At 55.2% G+C, this 21,572-nt stretch overlaps 1 protein-coding gene across 1 annotated transcript; it reads right to left on the bottom strand.

Annotated features, from left to right (window-relative positions):
- Window positions 1–2,701: 2,701 nt before the first annotated feature.
- On the bottom strand, window positions 2,702–17,825 carry LHX4 (LIM homeobox 4). The gene is made up of 8 exons (XM_069863081.1): window positions 17,820–17,825; window positions 15,284–15,829; window positions 14,235–14,369; window positions 8,394–8,848; window positions 4,993–5,195; window positions 4,668–4,822; window positions 3,225–3,396; window positions 2,702–3,135 (listed from the first exon to the last, which is right to left on the bottom strand). Exons 1-8 carry the CDS (start codon window positions 17,823–17,825, stop codon window positions 2,735–2,737), a joined length of 2,073 nt encoding a protein of 690 aa, XP_069719182.1. The 3' UTR covers window positions 2,702–2,734.
- Between the last annotated feature and the right edge of the window lie 3,747 nt (window positions 17,826–21,572).

Here is a 21,572-nt window from a genome sequence, read left to right as displayed (position 1 = left end):
GCTAACGCTGGGCAGCAGACAGAAGGTTTTCAACGTTTAGGGTCCCTGTGGGGTGATGCTTTCTCGGTGGAAGCAATGCAGCAGCCCCCCTGACCCTCAAGGAAGGACCGCGGTGGGTTTGGCTTCACCCCTCCGAGAGGACCTGCAGGCAGCAGGTGGCACTGGCAGAGGCTGCACAGGGAGGGGGTTGAGTCACCTTCCCTGGAGGGGTTTAAGGGACGAGGTGCTGAGGGACATGGTTTAGTGATTGATGGGAATGGTTGGACTCGATGATCCGGTGGGTCTTTTCCAACCTGGTGATTCTATGATTCTATGATTTTGCATCCCAGCGTGGATGAAGCAAAGATGCTCCGCACGGAGTTGCTCTGTTGGCTTCAGGATGGGGACGTGAGCATCAAGGTTAGGGACACGCGAGGCCACCCTCGTGCGATGCCATAATGCACAGCCACTGCCTGGCTTGATGGACACGCTGGGTAATAAAACAAAAAAAAAAATCCCTCTTAAAGCAGGGGTGAAAAGCAGTAGCAAAGCTTTCAGCGAGCACATGTGGGGGCTGAGCGCTCAGCCCGGGAGATGTTTATAGCACTTTAGGTCTGTTTGTGAGGTTGGAGCCTTTCCAGAAAAAAAAAAAAAAGCAGGGAGAGGGGGTAAAAAAACCCCACACAAATGAGAAAGACATATATTATTGTTTATAATCTGCTTTATTCAGCCAAACCTTTCCCCAGCAGCCTTGCGGATTGCCGTTTAAATCCCTCGGTGCCTTTAACTACCCGTACAGAAAGTGGTTAATGTGCATTCGCCCTAAGCTTGGCATCTACTCCAGGAAATCACTTTAATTGAGAAGCATTAAATGTTAAAATGATTAAAATATAGAAAGCCAACACACCGGTGCCCGTGGAGGGGCTTGTCCCCCCTCCTCCAGCCTGGCTTTTCCATCTCACCTGCCTGGGGGGATGCCCTGGTGGGCGCCCACGGTGCCACGCGATGGCTGGAAAGCTGCAGCCTCTTGAGACGCCGCGTGCCGGGGTGGAGCTGGCACCCCAAACCCACCCACCTCTCCGTCCTCGCTAAAAAACCAGGGCATGACGACCCCCCCACTCCAGCGATGCCAGCTCCTCCGTCCAGACAGGAGCCAGAGGACCCTGAGCCCCGGAGAGCTGATGGTGTGATGTCAGCCCACGGAGGAAGAAGAAAACCCCACAGACGGCAGCCGCTAAAGAGCATCCCGAGTTTATTTGACGTCGCTTTCTCTCGAGGCGAGGGGGTGACCGTACACATCTTCATGCCAACGCACAGGAGGCAGGGTACAAAAGCCACACCCCGGGCCCACGTTTGAGAAGACTGGGGGGGTTCCTTTCTCCCCAAAGACATGGCAATAAATAAGGTTTCATTCTTTGATTTTTTTTTTTTAATTATTATTTTCGTTGGGTTTCGTGGTTTTTTTTTTTTTCCTTCGTTTTTACCCCAGGAAACAAGACTCTCACTTTCTGGAACTGTACAAAATTTACACAGCGAAGGGAGCAGGCAGCGTCTGCCTTGTCGAAGGGGGATGGAGAGCAGCGAGCACGGCTCCCCCAGCCCCCTCCCCACCAGCCGCCCGCGGTGCCCGGAGAGCCCAGGGCTTGGCACGCAGCAGCACCCAGGGCGGGAGGGAGGCACGAGGAGGGGTAGGGGCATCCCGGCGATGTGCTTTCTTCTGTGGCCTTATTTTTATTCTTCTTCCCTATTTGCTTTTCAGAGCCCCCCGGATCCACCGCCAGACCCTCCCAAGGGGCAGCCTGGGATCGTCGGCATCGCCCTAGAGCCAGAGGGGATGGCGGGGAGCCTGGGGCAGAGCTGGGCGGCGAGCGTGGGGCTGGATTTTATCCATCGGGCTGGATGACTCCAGCCTGGCGAGGGTAGGGGGGTGCGGGCTGTGCCAGGGGAGGTGGGCAGGGCCTGGCACAAGCCCAGGGATGTGGGTTTGGAGGAAGGGGATGGTGCCAGGCAAGCCAGGAGCTGCCCCACGGGGAGCACGGGCTCTGCCAGAACCACCCTGGTCCCCCCTGGGTACCCTCAGCCCCTCTCACCCACCCCATCCGCTCCAGTTCCCACCATGAAACGCCCTTTTACTCCTTTTCGCGGCAATTCTTTCGCGATACCCTCAGAGGAACCATTCCCCACCTCTCCTGCCCACCTTCTCCCAGCACGTTGCAGCAGCTCCGCTAGTTTAATCCCTCCGCACAACCGAGGTAAAACCCGCAGCGATGCCCCACGAGCCCCCCTGGGATAAACCGCAGCCGCCCCGGGCAGCGGGGCCTCCGCTCTGCCTGGACACGGCGCCGGCCTCGTGAAAATAAACCCTGGTACAATATAGACTTTTCTTTCTGCCGAGGCTCCGGGCAGCGCCGAGTCACGTTTCAACTCCATATGGAAAAATAACTCTTGAGAATAGAGGGAGGAGGGGAGCGGGGCTGGCACGGCTGCCAGGCTGGGCTCCGCCATCCCTGATTGTCCTTCCCTCCCGCCGCCTCGTGCCGTCGCGCGTCCCGCCGCGCCCCAGCGAGCGTCCCGTGTGCCGACACCTCTCTTGTGCTTAACACCCAAAGGCATCCGTGCCCCGGCCTCGGCCTCGCCGCCCTCCCTGCCCTCCGACCCTCCAGGGCCCATTCCCATGGGAAGATCCTGGCCGGGTCCAGCTGGGGCGCGCGCCCTCGGGGCCCTGGGGGGGCCGGGGCGGGGAGGCGAGCGGCGCTTAGAAAGGGGGGTGATCCATGTCGTCCAGCCAGGAGGCCGGGCTGGTGGGAAAGTCTGGGTACCCGACGCTGCTCCCCGTGGAGATGTCGGAGGTGGGGCCCCCCCCGGCCATGGCTCGCAGGGCCGCGCTCACCCCCTGCGCCCCGTGGGCCGCCAGCCCCAGGCCGCCCTCCATGGCGTAGTCCAGCCCGTTGAGCAAGGGCGGGTGGGCCGGCAGCGAGGAGATGGAGGACGGCGACTGGGGGAGCCCGTAGGGGCTGCCGTCCCGCAAGTCCTGGTACGACTGTCCCGTCCCCTCCATGGGGAAGCTGCCGTTCAGCAACTGTCCGCCCGCCACGTCCCCGACGGCGCCGTAAACCCTGTTGGCGTGGCCGAGCTCGGAGAGGAGCTGCTCTTCTGCTGGGGAGAGGAGGGAGAGCAGAGTTGGGGGTCAGCGCCGGGGGGAGCCCCGCGGCCCTCCCGCCGCCCCACGCCGGCACCCAGCTCACCGCGGAAGCTCAGCTCGCTGTCGCTGACGCCGCAGTCCTCGGCCGAGCTCTCCTTCTCCAGCTTGCTGCTCCCGCGGCTCCGCTTGACGCTCTTGTAGAACTGGCCCCAGCGATGCCGCCCCGCGTCCTTCTTCAGCCTCTTCTCCTTGGCTCGGCGGTTCTGGAACCACACCTGGGCCGGGAAACGGGGATGGCGATGGCAACTCAGCACCCTCGGCACCCCTGCAGCCCAGCGCCCAGGGGAGACTTAGGCTGGACATTAGGAAAAAATTCCTCACGGAAAGGGTCACTGGGCACTGGCAGAGGCTGCCCAGGGAGGGGGTTGAGTCACCTTCCCTGGAGGGGTTTAAGGGATGGGTGGACGAGCTGCTGAGGGACATGGTTTAGTGTTTGATGGGAACGGTTGGACTCGATGATCTGGTGGGTCTCTTCCAACCTGGTGATTCTATGATTCTATGAATCTATGACCCAGCGCCCACGCAATCCTGCATCCCAACAAGCCAGCGTCCCGGCACCCCTGCATCCCCGCATGTTCTGGGCCCCTCACCACAAGAAGGATGTTGAGGCTCTGGAGCGAGTCCAGAGAAGAGCAACGAAGCTGGGGAGGGGGCTGGAGAACAAGAGGAGCGGCTGAGAGAGCTGGGGGTGTTTAGCCTGGAGAAGAGGAGGCTGAGGGGAGACCTCATTGCTCTCTCCAACTACCTGAAAGGAGATTGTGGAGAGGAGGGAGCTGGGCTCTTCTCCCAAGTGACAGGGAACAGGACGAGAGGGAATGGCCTCAAGCTCCACCAGGGGAGGTTCAGGCTGGACATTAGGAAAAAGTTTTTCATGGAAAGGGTGATTGGGCACTGGCAGAGGCTGCCCAGGGAGGGGGTTGAGTCCCCTTTCCTGGAGGGGTTTAAGGGACGGGTGGATGAGGTGCTGAGGGACATGGTTTAGTGTTTGATGGGAATGGTTGGATTTGATGATCTGGTGGGTCTTCTCCAACCTGGTGATTCTATGATTCTATGCGCAACCCAGCTCCCACATGTCCATGCAAACCGGTAACCCTGCGCTTCAGCATCCCAGCTCCCCAGCTCCGAGGCATCTCTTGCATCCAGGCAGCCCTGGAGTCCAGCAGGGCAGCACCCCTGCAACCCAGTTCCCACACCCCCATGCAAACCCACAGCCTGGCTCCCTGCCACCCCCACGTCTCAGCACCCAGCACCCTCGCAGTCTCTCACGTCAGGGTCTGTGCAGCCCAGCTGCCGCACACCCATGCAAACCAGCGCCCTAGCGTCCCCGCAACCCTAATACCCCTTCCACCCCTGAAATCCCTGAAGCCTGACAGCCCTGCCTCCCAGCACCCACGCACCCTGCCACCCCGAAACCCCTGCAGCCCAGCCGAGCCTCGTCCCCCTTGGCCAAGGGACAGGGCGGAGAGGAGCATCTCGGTGGCCTCACCTGCACCACCCTCATGTCGAGCCCCGTCTCGGAGGAGAGCTGCTCCCGCACGTGCCGGGCGGGCTTGGGTGAATTCTTGTAGGCGTTCTTCAGCGTCTCCAGCTGCTTGGCCGTGATGGTGGTCCTGGGCCGCTTCGCGCCCGCCTCAGAGTCGTCTGCAAGCGAAGGAGCCGGTACCAGCCCCAAGGGCAGCGTCGTGAGCGACCGCAAACCACCACCTCCCCAGACCCAGCCGCCCCCAGCGCCCGCAGCGAGCCCTCCTGGGCTGACCCGCGGCCACCCCTCGGCGCGATGTCCCATGTCCCGGACCTTTCGGGTCTCCTACCATTCTGCTTGGCGGTCTCGTAGTCCTCCTTGCAGACCAGCCGCCCGTCCTCCATCAGGTAGAACTCGTCGCCCGTGGCCAGCTGGCGGCTGCAGATGATGCAGGCGAAGCAGTGCAGGTGGTAGACGAAGTCCTGGGCTTTGCGGACCACCTGGGTGGGGGGGATGCCCTGCTGGCACGCGGTGCATTTGGTCCCGAAGCGCCTGCGAGGAGAAGCGAGCGACCCTGAGCCCCCCGGCGAGGTGGGTTCAGCGGGGACCGCGTGGGGACAGGGCAGAGTTGAAACCAGCAATCAACCTAATTACGCGTGACACTTCACACCGCAGGGTTTTATCTTCTTCAGAGCGAAAGACCAGCCTAATGGAGCTGAGGAAGGTTTGATTTTAATGGTTCTTTTAACTAATGCCTATAGGCTGCCTGATTTTTTCCCCTGCAAGGACAGTACATATTTCATCCGCATTAATACCAAATAAATTAATTACACCGCCCCGCTAGCATGATGAATCCCAGATTAATGCAGAATGATGGGGCTCTTACACCATAACGACAGCCCGAGGGGGGCGCAGGGCGTGCCGGCTCGGGGTAGGCAAGGCTGCAAGGAGCGTGCAAGAACGGGACCAGAAGCATGGGAGGAACAGGAAAAGAGCCTGGAGAAAGGGTGGATGGAGCACGCAAGGAGCGTGCGGGAATGATGCATGAGAACGGGACGACAACCATGGGAAAAGCATGTGATGAGCCGGCAAAGACCATGCGAGAATGGGATGATAAACAGGCAAAGAGCACGCAACCAGCATGCAAAGACCACGTGAGGGTGGGACAAGGAGTGTTCAAGGAATATTCAAGGACCTCATTGCTCTCTCCAACTCCCTGAAAGGAGGTTGTGGAGAGGAGGGAGCTGGGCTCTTCTCCCAAGTGACAGGGGACAGGACGAGAGGGAATGGCCTCAAGCTCCACCAGGGGAGGGTCAGGCTGGACATCAGGAAAAAATTTTTCACAGAAAGGGTCATTGGGTACCAGCAGAGGCTGCCCAGGGAGGGGGTTGAGTCCCCAAGGCTGCAGCGTGGGGCAGGTTTGCCCTGCAGAGGTGTGAAGGGTAACACCTGGATAACGCTCGCTGGAAATGGAATTAAAGGCACGAGGCTGATGCGTGCAATGAGGCCGTGGCAGCTCAGGAGAAACCAAAAAAATGACTGGATATTCCACTGGTGTTTTCAGCAACAGGCGTGGGGGCTCTGGGATGGACAGGATCGCCCTCACCGCCCAGCAGCACCGCTAGGGCCCTGCTGGGTCTCCCCCAGCACCCCTAAGCACCCCAGCAGCAGGTTCTGTGGAGCCATCCCAGCAGCAGCAAAGTCATCAGAATAAACCTTAAGCGGAGCCGTCTTTTTGGAAGGAGGCAGCCTAGGAAAACCCAAGCCCTTTTGCCCCAGCCCCAAGGCTGCCGGGGTGGGCGCTGAGCGCTCGGGGTGCTTGGGGGTACGGCCACCCCCCCTTGCTGCTTCCCAAGGGCCAAGCGTCCCCCAGCCACGCAAAATCACCCCGTGAGCCCCACGGCTGCCCATGATTTCGTGCTGTCCAAGGTCACCAACACTGGGTCCCCGAGTCCCCCAGGTGTCACCCAGGGAGCAGCATCGGGCACCGGGCATCGGCAGGGCCAGGGTGAGCTCAGCAGCCACCCAAAGGGGCGCCGGGGGCAGAAGAAGAAGAGGGAAGACCTGTCTTGTCTCATTTTTCTGGTCTTGTGCCCTAAAAGGAGGGTCAAGTGGGAAGGAGGGAGACAGGGAAGGGAGGGCTGGGCGGTGGAGGCACAGGAGACAGAGAGGGGGATGGAGGGATGGAGGGAGGGGTGGGCAGAGGGAGGGATGGGACAGACAGATGATGCTCTGCTGTGCCCAGGGCTGAGCTAGCTCTGCATCCCCCATCCCACCCCTCCACCCTCCCTCACACAAAACCAAATAAAGCCATTTTAAAAACACAATCACAGCATCACGGGATGTTTCCAAGCCACCCAGACCCAGGACAAGGCTGCCTGTGGCCAAGGACCAAGGTGGACGAGGTGCTGAGGGACATGGTTTAGTGTTTGATAGGAAGGGTTGGACTCGATGATCTGGTGGGTCTCTTCCAACCTGGTGATTCTATGATTCAAGAGCTGAGATTTGGAAGAGAGGAAAAATAAAAAGATGAAAAATCACAAAAAAACCCTGTACCTTTCCAGAAGCAATTCCTGCCGTGCCAACCTGCCTCTGAAGCTGCCTTAGATCCTCACTGCCTCCCCCGGTTACCTACCCCGAAATCAATGAGCGGTTGAAAGAAAGGTGAGGCGAGCGCCTGAATGAGTGGCGAGAGGCTATTGATTGGCACCAAATAATCCAGGCAGGACCTCATCTAAGAAAGTCGCTGATCTTTCAACTCTAATTAACATTGATTACCCGCACCTTTTGGGTGACTATTTAAACGACTTGGAGATTAATAGGCTGGAAAAATATTAGAAGTGAAGTGTTATTACCCAGGCGGTAGCAGCTGCTTTGACCGCGGAGGCTGGGAAGGAGAAATCCAAGGTGCAGTTTTGGCCCTGATGCCTTCGTGGGGGAACATGTAGGAGGCCTGAGAGCCTGGGGATGGGCAGGCAGGGAAAGTCTGATTTCTTGACATCAGGAAAAAAATTTTCACGGAAAGGGTCATTGGTCCCTGGCAGAGGCTGCCCAGGGAGGGGGTTGAGTCACCTTCCCTGGAGGGGTTTAAGGGACGGGTGGACGAGGTGCTGAGGGACATGGGTTAGTGATTGATGGGAATGGTTGGACTCGATGATCCAGTGGATCCTTTCCAACCTGGTGATTCTATGATTCTATGAAAAGTCCATTTCTAACAGAAAATAGGTTGTCCTGTCCCACAGGAGCAGGGAAACACCGAGGTTGTGGCATTGGAGGTACCTAATAACAACATTGAATGAGGTTTTTACGCTAATGGGAGAAAAGAAAAGTACAAAAAGTGGGGGAAGAGGGGAAGAAGCAGCACCAGCAAACTCCGTGGAGGAGAGCGAGGGCTTAGGTAGGAACAGGCAGTGTGGCTGCTGCTGCCTTGAGCAGGATTGAGCAGGTTTCTCCTGCCCTCTAGCTCCGAGCGAAGCTGGGGCTGCAGCAGAACCGCCACATCTTGCCATGTCAGGAAGCTTTGAAAGCAGAACGGGAGCATTGGGGAGGTTCTGGGGGGCTTTCAGAAGATTAAATCCCACCAAACACCTTCCAGCCTGTAAAACAGCAACGTTCCCTTTGCTTCCACAAGGAAGAAAACAGAGAGACGACGGGTTTGGAGAAATTACGCTTCCAACTAGGTGATGGATTTATCTGCTCGGCGGGTGGGAGACGCCGTTTTGGGGGGCTGTGTCCCCAAGTGGTACTCACTTGAAGAAATCCTCCTTGCAGTAGACGCTGCCGGCCCGGGAGAAGCAGCGGTCGGCCAGCTGCATGTGGCAGTCGGCACACTTGAGGCAGGAGCTGTGCCAGTGCCGGTCCAGGACCTTGAGGATGAACTTGTCCAGGATGTGCTGGTTGCAGCCGGCGCACTGGGGGATCTCTGGGGAGGGGGGGGAGAGAGAGATGGAGATCAGCATTAACCCCCCTGGTGCTCCCACCCGGCCGCCTTGGCTGGCAGAGCCCCACGGTGCCACGTGCTGGGGCTTCGTGGGGTGACAAGCTGCCACCCCTCGGCACACCTTCCCTTGGCCCAAACCCTCCAGGGTCACCGAGCCCACAGTCCCGTCACGCACAGACACATGTGTGATGTTTTCCTTCCTGCATCGCACTTCCCAGGCCACATCCTTCTCCCTGCCTCCCTCTGGGACGATGTCCCACAGCCCCTGCCCAGGCACGAGGCTCGTTTCGGACGGGAACGGTTGGACTTGATGATCCAAGAGGGCTTTTCCAACCTGGTGATTCCATGATTCTCCTTGTGGACAAGGAGAATGTCTCTTCCCCTCCGCTGCTGCTGCATCCCAACAACAAGCACTACCCACTTGGATCTCCCCAAGCTATTTGGACCCTGGTTTTCACGCGAGGAGAACAGCACATTCCCACCCGCTCGCTCCCATCCAGCTGGGATGTTACGGGATCCCGGAAAGGGCTGGAAAACACGGGCTGAAGCGAGGCCCTGCGGGGTCACAGCAGCAATGAGCGGGGACAGCAGGTCCAGCCCCATCCAGTCCTCTCCGACAGCATCCGTGCTGCGGGAGGATGCTTGGAAAAGGAAGACGTCCACGCTGCCATCCAGACCCCCATACAGCCTATAGACAGGCAGCTCCTAGAGTTCTGGAGAGCTGGATATTTATCCCTCTGTCTCTCTCTCAGTTATTCTCTGTTCAGAATAACTGGGAGGTGCTGCGGGAGAAGATTGCTCGGTGAAGCCAGGCACATCGCGCTGACACAAACGCAGAAAGAAGATTGATTTGGGGAAAAAAAAATAAAAAACCACCACCGAGCCCCTAGCTGGAGCGCACGAGCCAGAGGGATGTTTATGCATAAGGGTGGCCCCCGTCTCCAGTAAATATTGAGGGAGGAGGTGGTTTATTTTCTTTTTTATGCTCTGCGACCAGTGCTGGGGGGCTCGGAGGAGGAGGGGAAGGGGAATAGAACATGAGGGGAAGAAAGAGAGGGGGAAAATGAGAGGAAAAGCAGGGAAAAGGATATGTGGGGAGAATGAGAAGAGGAAAGAAAGGGGAGGGATGGAAGAGAAAGAGAAAAGAAAAAGGAAGAGAAAAAAAGAGGAAAGAATCATAGAATCATAGAATAACCAGGTTGGAAGAGACCCACCGGATCATCGAGTCCAACCATTCCTATCAAACACTAAACCAGAAAAGAAAGGGGGAGGAAAGAGGAAAGAAAGGGAAGAGGAGGAAAAAAGATGAAAGAAAGGAGAGAGGGGGAAAAAGAGGAAAGAAATTGGGTGAGTAAAAAGGGGGGAGAAAGGTGAGGGAAAGGAAAAAAAGAGAGAAGAAGAGTGGGGGAGAAATAATAAGAAAGAAAGGTGGGCAAGGAATAAAAGAGGAAAGAAGGGGGGAGGAAAAAACAGGAAAGAAGAGGGGAGGAAAAAAGAGGAAAGAAAAGTGGAGGGAGGAAAAAGAGGAAAGAAGAGGGGAGGAAAAAAGAGGAAAGAAAAGTAGGGGGAGAAAAAAAGGGGGGGAAGAGGAAAGAAGGGGAGAAAAAGAGGAAAGAAGGGGACAAAAAAGAGGAAAGGTTGGAATGGGAAAAAGGAAAGAAAAATGGGTGAGGAAAAAAGAGGAAAGAAGGGGAGAAAAAAGAGGAAAAAAAGAAGAAAGAAAGGTGGAGGGGAAAAACGAGGAAAGAATGGGGAGAAAAAAGAGGAAAGAAAAGTGGGGGGAGGAAAAGAGGGAAAATAAGGGGAGAAAAAAGAGGAAAGAAGGGTGGAAGAGGAAAAAGGAAAAAATGGGGGAGGAAAAAAGAGGAAAGAAGGGGAGAAAAAAGAGGAGAGAAAGGGGAGAAAAAAGAGGAAAGAAGAGGGGAGGAAAAAAGAGAAAAGAAAGTTAGAGTGGAAAAAAGGAAAGAAAGGTGGAAGGGGAAAAAAAGGAAAGATAGTTGGAAGGGATAAAAAGGAAAAAAGGTGGAGTGGGGGAAAAAAAAGGAGGAAAGAAAAGAAAGGAGGAGGAAAAAAAACGAGGATCTCTCCAGCCTGGGATCCCGGGGGCCGTTTGAGCCCGTGTCACATTCCCAACACGCAATAAATGAGCAAAACCCAGAGAGCAGCATCTCCAGCTCGCACGGGTCCTTCCACTCGTGTCACACACACACACACACCAGTGGCACCGATTTCGTTTGCCAGGGTTCGTTTGTTAATCCAGTTTTGGAGCGACGGGAAAATCACACACATATTTACCTCTTTATATATATTTATATATTTTATATATATATATATATATACACGCAGCTTATTTTCCACAAGCAAACAGCTGCAGCAGATGAGAACAGTGTCTGCCTCAAATTTCCAGAGGAAAATATGGTTTTGTACCAAGAGTTCTTATATTTTTATTTTTTTTTATTCCAATCTGTCCATAAGTCACGGCACCAACAGAACCGTATGTGCAACGAGGCACAGAAATTGCACTTGGCTGCTCTCCCTGTGCAGGATGTTGTTGCTATTATTATTATTATTATTAATAAATAGAGGAGAAAGGGAAGAAAAAAAGGATAAAAGAAAGGGGGGAGGAAAAGAAAGAGGAAAGAAAAAGGAGAGGAAAAAAGGGGAAGGAAAAGGGAGAGGAAAGAAAAGGGAGAGAAAAAAAAGAGGAATGAAAAGGGAGAGGAAAAAAGGGGAAGAAAAGGGAGAGGAAAAAGGGGGAAGAAAAGGGAGAGGAAAAAAGGGGGAAGAAAAGGGAGAGGAAAGAAAAGGGAGAGGAAAAAAGGGGGAAGAAAAGGGAGAGGAAAGAAAAGGGAGAGGAAAAAAAGAGGAATGAAAAGGGAGAGGAAAAAAGAGGAAAGAAAAGGGAGAGGAAAAAAGAGGAAAGAAAAGGGAGAGGAAAAAAAGGGGAAAGAAAAGGGAGAGGAAAAAGGGGGAACGAAAAGGTAGAGGAAAGAAAAGGGACAGAAAAAAAAAAGAGGAAAGAAAAGGGAGAGGAAAAAAGGGGGAAGAAAAGGGAGAGGACAGAAAAGGGAGAGGAAAAAAAGAGGAAAGAAAAGGGAGAGGAAAAAAGGGGGAAGAAAAGGGAGAGGAATAAGGGGAGAGGAAAAAAAGGAAAGAAAAGGGAGAGGAAAAAAGGGGGAAGAAAAGGGAGAGGAATAAGGGGAGAGAAAAAAAGGAAAGAAAAGGGAGAGGAAAAAGGGGGAACGAAAAGGGGGGGAAGAGGAAAGAAAGAGAGAAAACAAAGGCGTAAACTAAATAATAATAATAATAATAATAATAATAATAATAATAATAATAATAATAATAATAATAATAATAATAATAATAATGGGGGTCTGCAAAGGCCCCAGGAGGTGTCCCAGCAACCCCCTGGTTTGCCTGGTGCACGCAGGGAGAAAAACCTCTTAAGAAGCGCTGCGCTGCGCCCTGCGCGGAGGCGGCTGCGCGGGGTGGGGGGGGTGGGAGGGGGTGCAGGCTGCATCCCCCCCTTTTTTTTTTTGAACCAAATTCTCTGCTCCGACTGGGAGAAGCCGCGGCCGCCGTTACCGTCATTTCTCAGCGGCGGCTCCATCTCTCCAGCTTCTCCCCGACGGGAAAAATAAAAAAAAAAATTAAAAATTAAAAAAATAAAAAATAAAAAAATAAAAAAATAAAAAATAAAAAAAAATTTAAAAAAAATAAAAATTTAAAAATTAAAAAAATAAAAAATAATAAAAAAAAAAGAAAGACGGGAAGGAAAAACGGGAAAGAAATCAAGAAGGAAACGAAACAAACTCGATCTCTCGGATCGCAAAAAACCCAAGGCTCGGGGAGGATGCACCCAGCGCCATAAACCATCCCCCGAATTCGATTTTTTTTAATTTTCCCCCCCCCTCCCTCTTTTAAGGAGAAGGATTTGTCACCCGAGCAGAGGAAGATGCCCCGGCCCCCAGCACCTCCCCGAGGAAAAAGCCTCATTCCTTCACAGGGAAAAAAAAAAAATTAATTATATATAAAAAAAAAAAAGCAAAGCTCTCTGCAGCGAGGAAAACGACTTTCCCAGCGGCGATTAATCAACCCTCGCCCCAGCCCCCCGGCCAGAGCCCGGCGGCTCCCGGGCTCCGTTCCCGAGCCTTTGGCACAAGTTTCGCCTTCGGTGAGATGCGCAAAAAAAATATTAATAAAAAAATAATCGGAATGAGCGTTTTACCCTCGCCTCCTGCCAAGCGGGGGCCGGGAGGGGGGGGTCCCCCCGGCTGGGCTCCCCCAGGACCCGCTGGTGCGAGGATGCAGCCCCACAGCATCTTTTATTACCCTCACTAATTTTTTTTTTTAAATTTTTTGGCGCTTAAATGAATAATAATCATCGCATCCAACCGCATCTCGCTGGATTATTTTGTGATAATTCCCGGTCTGCGTCAGCGAGCAGAGAGAAGGGCCCGGGGGGAGCTCGGTGCCCCCCAAACCAGGGGCTGCAGCCCCGGGACCATCTCGGCACCTCGTTTCTCGTTAAATCCCTGCGAGTTCGGGGACCCCGGGCTGGGAGCCGGGGGGGGGGTTGGAGGGATGGATGGAGGGAGGGAGCATCCCCCCCCGCGTCTGGGTTTGGCATCCCGCAAATTGGGGCTCCCCCCACCCCCTCTCCGGGCCCGCAGGGATGAGCCGGGTCTAGGAAACCGATTGCAAATGGAGAGCGAATAATAATAATAATAATAATAATAATAATAATAATAATAATAATAATAATAATAATAATAATAATAATGATGATGATGATGAAGGAGAAGGAGAAGGAGGAAAAGAAGGAGGAAAAGGAAAAGGAAAAGGAAAAGGAAAAGGAAAAGAAAAAGAAAAAGAAAAAGAAAAAGAAAAAGAAAAAGAAAAAGAAAAAGAAAAAGAAAAAGAAAAAGAAAAAGAAGAAAAAAGGAGAAGGAGAAGGAGAAGGAGAAGGAGAAGGAGAAGGAGAAGGAAAAGGAGAAGGAAAAGGAAAAGGAAAAGGAAAAGGAAAAGGAAAAGGAAAAGGAAAAGGAAAAGGAAAAGGAAAAGGAAAAGGAAAAGGAAAAGGAAAAGAAGAAGAAAAGAAAAAGGAAAAGAAAAAGAGAATAAGAAAAAGGAAAAGAAAAAGGAAAAGAAAAAGAGAATAAGAATAAGAATAAGAATAAGAATAAGAATAAGAATAAGAATAAGAATAAGAATAAGAATAAGAATGAGAATAAGAATAAGAAAAAGAATAAATAAGAATAAGAATGGAAATAGTAATCGAAATGGAAAGAGGAGTAGTAGTAATAGAAGTAATAGAAGTAATAGAAGTAATAGAAGTAATAGTAATGGTAACAGTAATGGTAATAGTAATAACGATAATAATAGAAATAATAGAAATAGAAATAATAGAAATAGAAATAATAGAAATAATGGAAATAATAGAAATCGAAATGGAAATAGAAATTGAAATGGAAATAGTAGCAATGGTAATGGGAATAGTAATAGTAATAATGGTAATAGTAGTAATGGTAATAATAGTAGTAGTAATAATAATAATAATAATAACAATAATAAACAACAACAACAACAACAGTAGCAGTTCCCTTTCCCGCTGCAGCCCCCCCAGCCCGCTCTGTCCCCCGCGCTCCCACCGGCGGGTCCGGCCCCGGGGGTCCCCGCAGCCGCGCTCGGAGCTCGGGCACACGCGGGGACGGACGGACGGACAGACAGACACGCGCCCCGCGCACGGACGGACGGACGGACAGAGCCCGCAGCCGGATGGACACCTACCCCTCACACAGACAGACAGACAGACAGACAGACACACGCACACTCCGCGGACAGACAGACACAGCGCAAACACACAGAGACGGACGGACAGACAGACGCGCACCCCGCACATTCACCGACTTAGACAGACAGACACACGGAGACAGACACACGGACACACGCGGCCCCGCACACGGACGGACACACAGACACGAAGCCCCGCACAGGGACGGACACACAGACGCACGGACAGCCCCGCACACGGACGGACACACGGACAGACAGACGGACACACGGACAGGCAGCCCAGCACACGGACGGACACACGGACAGACAAACGGACACACGGACAGACAGATCAGCACACGGACGGGCACACGGACAGACAAACGGACACATGGACGGACACACGGACACGCAGCCCAGCACACAGACGGACACACGGACAGACAAACGGACACACGGACAGACAAACGGACACGCAGCCCAGCACACGGATGGTCACACGGACAGACAAACGGACACACAGACAGACAAACTGACACACGGACACACAGCTCAGCACACAGACGGACACACGGACAGACAAACGGACACGCAGCCCAGCACACGGATGGACACACGGACAGACAAACAGACACGCAGCCCAGCACACGGACGGACACACGGACAGACAAACGGACACACGGACACACAGCTCAGCACACAGACGGACACACGGACAGACAAACGGACACACAGCCCAGCACATGGACGGACACACGGACAGACAAACAGACACACAGACACACAGCCCAGCGCTAGGACGGACACACGGACAGACAAACGGACACACGGACGGACAAACGGACACGCAGCCCAGCACACGGACGGACACACGGACGGACAAACGGACACTCAGCCCAGCACACGGACGGACAGACGGACACACAGGCGTGCACACGGACGGACGCACGGACGCGCAGCCCCGCGGACAGACGGACACACGGACGGACCCACGGACGCGCGGACAGACGGACGGGCACCCAGCCGAGCGGACGGACGGACCCACGGACGCGCAGCCCCGCGGACGGACGGACGGACGGACGGGCGGGCGGAGGCGCAGCCCCGCCGCTCCCCGCGGGGGGGACCCGGGGGCGCGCTTGGTGGGCTGGGGGTGTGGGGTGGGGGGGTCCTTACGTGCGCCGGGGCTGCCGATGAGGCCGGGCGGCGCGGGGGGCTCGGGGCGCTGCATGCTGCCCGCCGCTCCCCGCTCCCCGCCCGCCGCCGCTGCCGCCCGCCGGCCCCGCAGCCCCGCCGGGGGGCGCGTGACGTCACCGCGGGGGGGCGGGGCCCCGCGCCGCCCGGCCAATCGCCGCCCGCCCCGCCGCGAGGGGGGCGGGGCCTCGGGGAGAAAGGGGCGGGGCCTGAGGCGGAGGGGGCGGGGCGAGACGCGAGGAGCCAATCGGCGCGCGAGATGAGGGGGAGGGGGCGTGGTCTGTGGGGAGGGGGAGGGGCTTGGTGGTGGGTGGGCGGGGCCTGCGGGGAAGGGGCGGGGCCTGGGAGCGGCCCCCCGGGCTGGGGCTCCTGTCGCGACATGGGGACAGCGGGACACCAGGACACCCGGGTGTAGTACACAGGGACACCGTGCTGCTGGGACAGCAGGACAGCGGGACATCAGGACAGTGTGACATCACACTATCGTGACATCAGGACAGCGCAGTATCAAGACATCATGGTGTTGTGATATCGGGACATCATGACACCGGGACATCCTAGTGTCGTGACACCAGGATGTCTTGATGTCACAATGTCCTGATGTCCCAATGTCACAGCAGCATGATGTCCTGATATCATGATAGCACGATGCCCTGATATCACGCTGTCCTGATGTCATGATAGTATGATGTCACGCTGTGCTGATGTCACAATGTCCTGATGTCACAATGTCCTGATGTCCCAATGTCACAGCAGCACGATGTCTTGAGATCACAATAGCACGATGCCCTGATGTCATGACACCAGGATGTCTTGATGTCACGCTGTGCTGATGTCACAATGTCCTGATGTCACAATGTCACAATGTCCTGATGTCACAGCAGCACAATGTCCTGATGTCACGACACCAGGATGTCCTGGTGTCATGATGCCCTGATATCGCACTGTCCTGATGTCACAATGTCCTGATGTCCTGATGTCACAGCACCAAGATATCCTGATGTCACGACACCAGGATGTCCTGGTGTCATGATGTCCTGATATCACACCACCATGATGTCCTGATACCGTGCTGTCCTGATGTCACGATAGCGTGATGTCACGATAGTATGATGTCACACTGTCCTGATGTCACGCTGTGCTGCTGTCCCAGCAGCACGATGTCCTCATGTACTATCGTGACATCAGGACAGCGCGATATCAGGGCATCGTGCTATTGTGATATCAAGACATCGTGCTGCTGTGACATCGGGACATCAGGACATTGGGACATCAGCACAGCGTGACATCAAGACATCCTGGTGTCATGACATCAGGGCATTGTGCTATCGTGATATCAAGACATTGTGCTGCTGTGACATCAGGACATTGTGATATCAGGACATCATGCTATCATGATATCAGGACATCGTGCTGCTGTGACATTGGGACAGCACGACATGAGGACATCAGGACATTGTGACATCAAGACATCAGGATATCATAACATTGTGACATCCTGCTGTCGTGACATGAGGACATCGTGCTGCTGTGACATCAGGACATTGTGACATCAGCACAGCGCGATATGAGGACATCATGGTGCTGTGATATCAGGACATCATGACATCAGGACATCCTGGTGTCGTGACATCAGGACATAGTGCTGTAGTGACATCAGGACAGCATGACATCGTGACATCAGGACATTGTGACATCAGGACATCGTGCTGCTGTGACATCAGGACATCAGGACATAATTACATCAGGACAGTGTAACATCAGGACATCGTGGTGTCATGACATCAGGACATCGTGACATCAGGGCATCATGGTATCGTGATATCAGGACATCGTGCTGCTGTGACATTGGGTCATCAGGACATTGTGACATCATGACATTGTGACGTCATGCTGTCATGATATCAGGACATTGGGACATTGTGACATCAGGACAGCATGACACCAGGACATCCTGGTGTCGTGACATCAGGACATCATGATACTTTGACATCACACTATCATGACATCAGGACAGCGTGACATCATGATATAGTGACATCACGACAGCATGACATCAGGACATTGGGACATTGTGCAATCAGGACAGCATGACATCAGGACATCCGAGTGTCATGATAGCAGGATATAGTGACATCGGGACATTGTGCTTCTGTGACATCACACTATCACGACATCGTGACATCCTGCGATTGTGATATCAGGACATCGAGCTGCTGTGACATCACGCTGTTGTGACACGGTGACACCGGGACACGGTGTTGCCGTGCCGTCATGCCGTGGCGACGTTGTGCTATCGCGACATGGCACTGTCACCACCGCAGTGACGGCACCGCGGGGAGAGAGAAATGTTTCCTGTGAGGGTGGGGAGGCCCTGGCCCAGGCTGCCCAGGGAAGCTGTGGCTGCCCCGTCCCTGGAGGGGTTCGAGGACAGGTTGGATGGGGCTTGGGCACCTGATCCAGTGGGAGGTGTCCCTGCCCGTGGCAGGGGTGGGACTGGATAATCTTTAAGGTCCCTTGCAAATCAAATCATTCCATGGCTCCATGATCCATGGGAGGTGGTGGCAAGTCCCCTCTTCAGGCACAGCCCCAGCTCTGTCCCTTAAAATCACATTATGAAGGCTGGGAAGCCCTCAAAGCCCATCCAGGTCAACTGTCAGCCAAAATGTCCCCAAGGACCACAGCTACAGGTTATTAACCCTTCCATGGATAGAGACTCCACAACTGCCCTGGGCAACCTAGTCATAGAATCATAGAATAACCAGGTTGGAAGAGACCCACGGATCATCGAGTCCAACCATTCCTATCAAACACTAAACCATGTCCCTCAGCACCTCGTCCACCCGTCCCTTAAACCCCTCCAGGGAAGGGGACTCAACCCCCTCCCTGGGCAGCCTCTGCCAGGGACCAATTTTTTCCTAATTTTTTCCTAATGTCCAGCCTAAATCCCCCCGGTGGAGCTTGAGGCCATTCCCTCTCGTCCTGTCCCCTGTCCCTTGGGAGAAGAGCCCAGCTCCCTCCTCTCCACAACCTCCTTTCAGGTAGTTGGAGAGAGCAATGAGGTCTCCCCTCAGCCTCCTCTTCTTCAGGATAAACACCCCCAGCTTCACCCTTCTTTCAGTAAATAAATTTTTCCTAATATACAGTCTAAACCTCCCCTGGAGCAACTGGAGGTGCCCTTCCCGTGTTTTCATTTCCCTGCTGAAATGCGAACCGGGAAGAGGCTTCTCCCACGTGAAAAAAAAATCCTGAGGGACACGGTTTAGTGTTTGATGGGAATGGTTGGACTCAATGATCTGGTGGGTCTCTTCCAACCTGGTGATTCTATGATTCTATGAATCCCAAAGCTTCATTTCACCAGCAAACCCCCGTCCCACACCGCTGGGCAGAGACTGGTGTGCACTCATTGCAGGAGTGACCCCCCCCCAGCCCGCTGAGCCCCGAAACCAGCTTCCCACTGCGAGGGAGGTGAATCCCAGCCCCTCTCATCCCCTTCTCCCCTAAATCAAGCACTTGCTCTTAAGTGCATTAAGCCCCCCCAGGCCACCTGAGCCCCCCCAGCCCCTTGGGGCAGGAGCCACTGTCCCCCCCGCAGCGTCCCCGCAGGGCTGGAGCGCGACTCCCAGCCTGGGGGTGCAGAAAGGCAGGTCCCCAAAGCAGATTTTGCTTCTCCTGCAGGGAGAAGCGTAGCTGGACGTGCAGACAGACAGACAGACACCGCTCCGTGGCGTCCCTGTCCCACCGCTTTGCATTTCCAGCCTATTTCTCTAATTATTCCACCGCTGCTCTCCCCCTCTCCGGCGCGCTCTGATTTATCTCTCAGCCCGGCTAACAGCTCCCTCCACCCCCTTCTCCTGGGGGAATTCAATTTTCATTCATTTTTCTGCTCTGCCAGATCGGTTCGGCCCCTCTGCCCCCTCCAGATCACTGGTGGCAGTGGCCGGTGGGCAAAGGGACTCGCCACTTCGAAAACCCCATCAGCATCTTCCTCCCTCTTCGCTCTCAGCTCTTTCCAGCAGAGCCTTCATCCCTTCTTCACCCTTGTTGCATTTGTGAGGTTTTGGGTATGGTCAGGTTGTATTTAAGGGGACAGGACGAGAGGGAATGGCCTCGAGCTCCACCAGGGGAGGGTCAGGCTGGACATCACAAAAAAATATTTCACAGAAAGGGTCATTGGTCCCTGGCAGAGGCTGCCCAGGGAGGGGGTTGAGTCCCCTTCCCTGGAGGGGTTTAAGGGACGGGTGGACGAGGTGCTGAGGGACATGGGTTAGTGATTGATGGGAATGGTTGGACTCGATGATCCAGTGGGTCTCTTCCAACCTGGTGATTCTGTGATTCTATGAATCCAGCTCTCACGGGGCCAAAACTGTCACCACCCCCCTTCGTTGTGCAGCCACCTCCCCCCCAGGCAGCACCTGCCGTGGCACCACGAGCCCCCACGTGTGCAGCTCCCACCGCTCCCCACTTCTTAATCATCCCAATCATCACCAGTGACCCCCCGCCACACGCCCCTGCGGCCGGGGTGGCACCAAGCGGTGACAAGCACAGAGAGATCCGGGTACTCACCAGCAGCCGGAGGAAACCTCTCCCGTTGCGGGTGCCACCGAACAGGGCGTCGCTAATTGTGATTGAAAATTAATCGACGTTAAGCGAACCCCTGTTGATTTTACAGCCCGAGCGCAGGCGGATGCCGGTGGAGAAAAGCTCTGGCCCGCGTCGAGGAAGAAAGGGAAAGAGGGTGAGGCAGGAGGGAGCGAGAGGGAAGGTGGCTGGGTGCGCGGGGGGCGTCCACCGGCCTTGGGAAAATTAAATTGCACTTGAGGGCAAATTGTATTAGGGAATCGCTGCGGCTCGCGCCAGCCTGCGGCCACTCGGGTCATTAGTCCTGGGGACACCAGAGCCTGCGGCGCCTCGGGAAGGGGTAAAGGGGTGACCCCGGTCAGGGAGGGCTCCTCGGGGCTGGCAGTGGGGAGCCACAGCCTATGATCCCCCGAGCGTGGCCGTGGCACAGCTCGATGACTCGAAGTCACCATCCTGGGGGGTGACAGAGTGGGGGACACCCCCCTCCTCGCGGCACCGAGCCCCGCGCGAGGGTCCCGGGCGCCGGGGTGCTGTGCCCCAGGCTGGCAGAGCCGGGGCCAGGGGGATCGGGACTGCACCAAACAGGATTACGGAAAAATCTATTTACTGGACTCTCTTTTTCCTGCGTGCCTGGCGGCTTTAGCTCCCCGACCCCGTAAATCTCCCCGGTGGGGCTGCCGGGGATGCGAATCTGGATGGCCTTGGGTGCCTGCTACCCCCTGCAGACCCCCAACACAGCCCCAGCCCACGCCACTGAGATATTTTGGGGTAACCCCAGGCAGCCCCTCCTTGCCAGCCCTCAGTCCCCCGCTGGGGAGCAGCTGGCAGGGTCGGGGTGCCTGGGGAGGGGGGTTATTGATGGAGGGGGCGATCCCTCCCTGGGGAAATCAAGGAGGAGGGCTGCGGCGAGGAGACCTTCGCCATCCATCACCCTGTCCCAGACAGGGCTGGGGGGACGCAGCCCCCGCCCCATGCCAGGACGAGGCCCCCGAGGAGCCAGCTAAGGGACACGGCCAAGGCCAAGCGCGGGGACCAGCCCTGCGCCCCGTGGAGGTGACCACGCGCAGACACCAATAAGAAGGAAAGAAAGCAAGAAAATTTATTCCAAGGGCAGGTGAGGGAGGAAGGGCCAAGGGAGCCAGAGCCCCCGGTGCCAGGGCAGCAGCTCCTGGGTGCCCCCCTTCCCCACGCCACCAGCCCTCGCCTCCCACCTGCACAAAGTGAAGATATCAAGAAAAAGGCACCAAATCGGATTGACACCCCCTCTCCCCCTTAATAAAGTTTATTATCGGCCGGGCCCTAATCCTTTTAAATCCCTCGCGTGGGGGGAAGGGCCAGGATTAGGGGAGGGCAGCGTAATCCCAATGAATTTGTTACAGGGGGATTTAGGCAGCGCAGGGAGAGCAGATGGCCCCAGCCCCAGCTCTGCAAAACAACCATTT

The sequence above is a fragment of the Phaenicophaeus curvirostris genome, chromosome 8 (assembly GCF_032191515.1).
Source record: "Phaenicophaeus curvirostris isolate KB17595 chromosome 8, BPBGC_Pcur_1.0, whole genome shotgun sequence".
NCBI lineage: Eukaryota > Metazoa > Chordata > Aves > Cuculiformes > Cuculidae > Phaenicophaeus > Phaenicophaeus curvirostris.
Note: the sequence above shows the minus strand (reverse complement) of the source record. Positions and strands in the feature narration are given on the sequence as shown.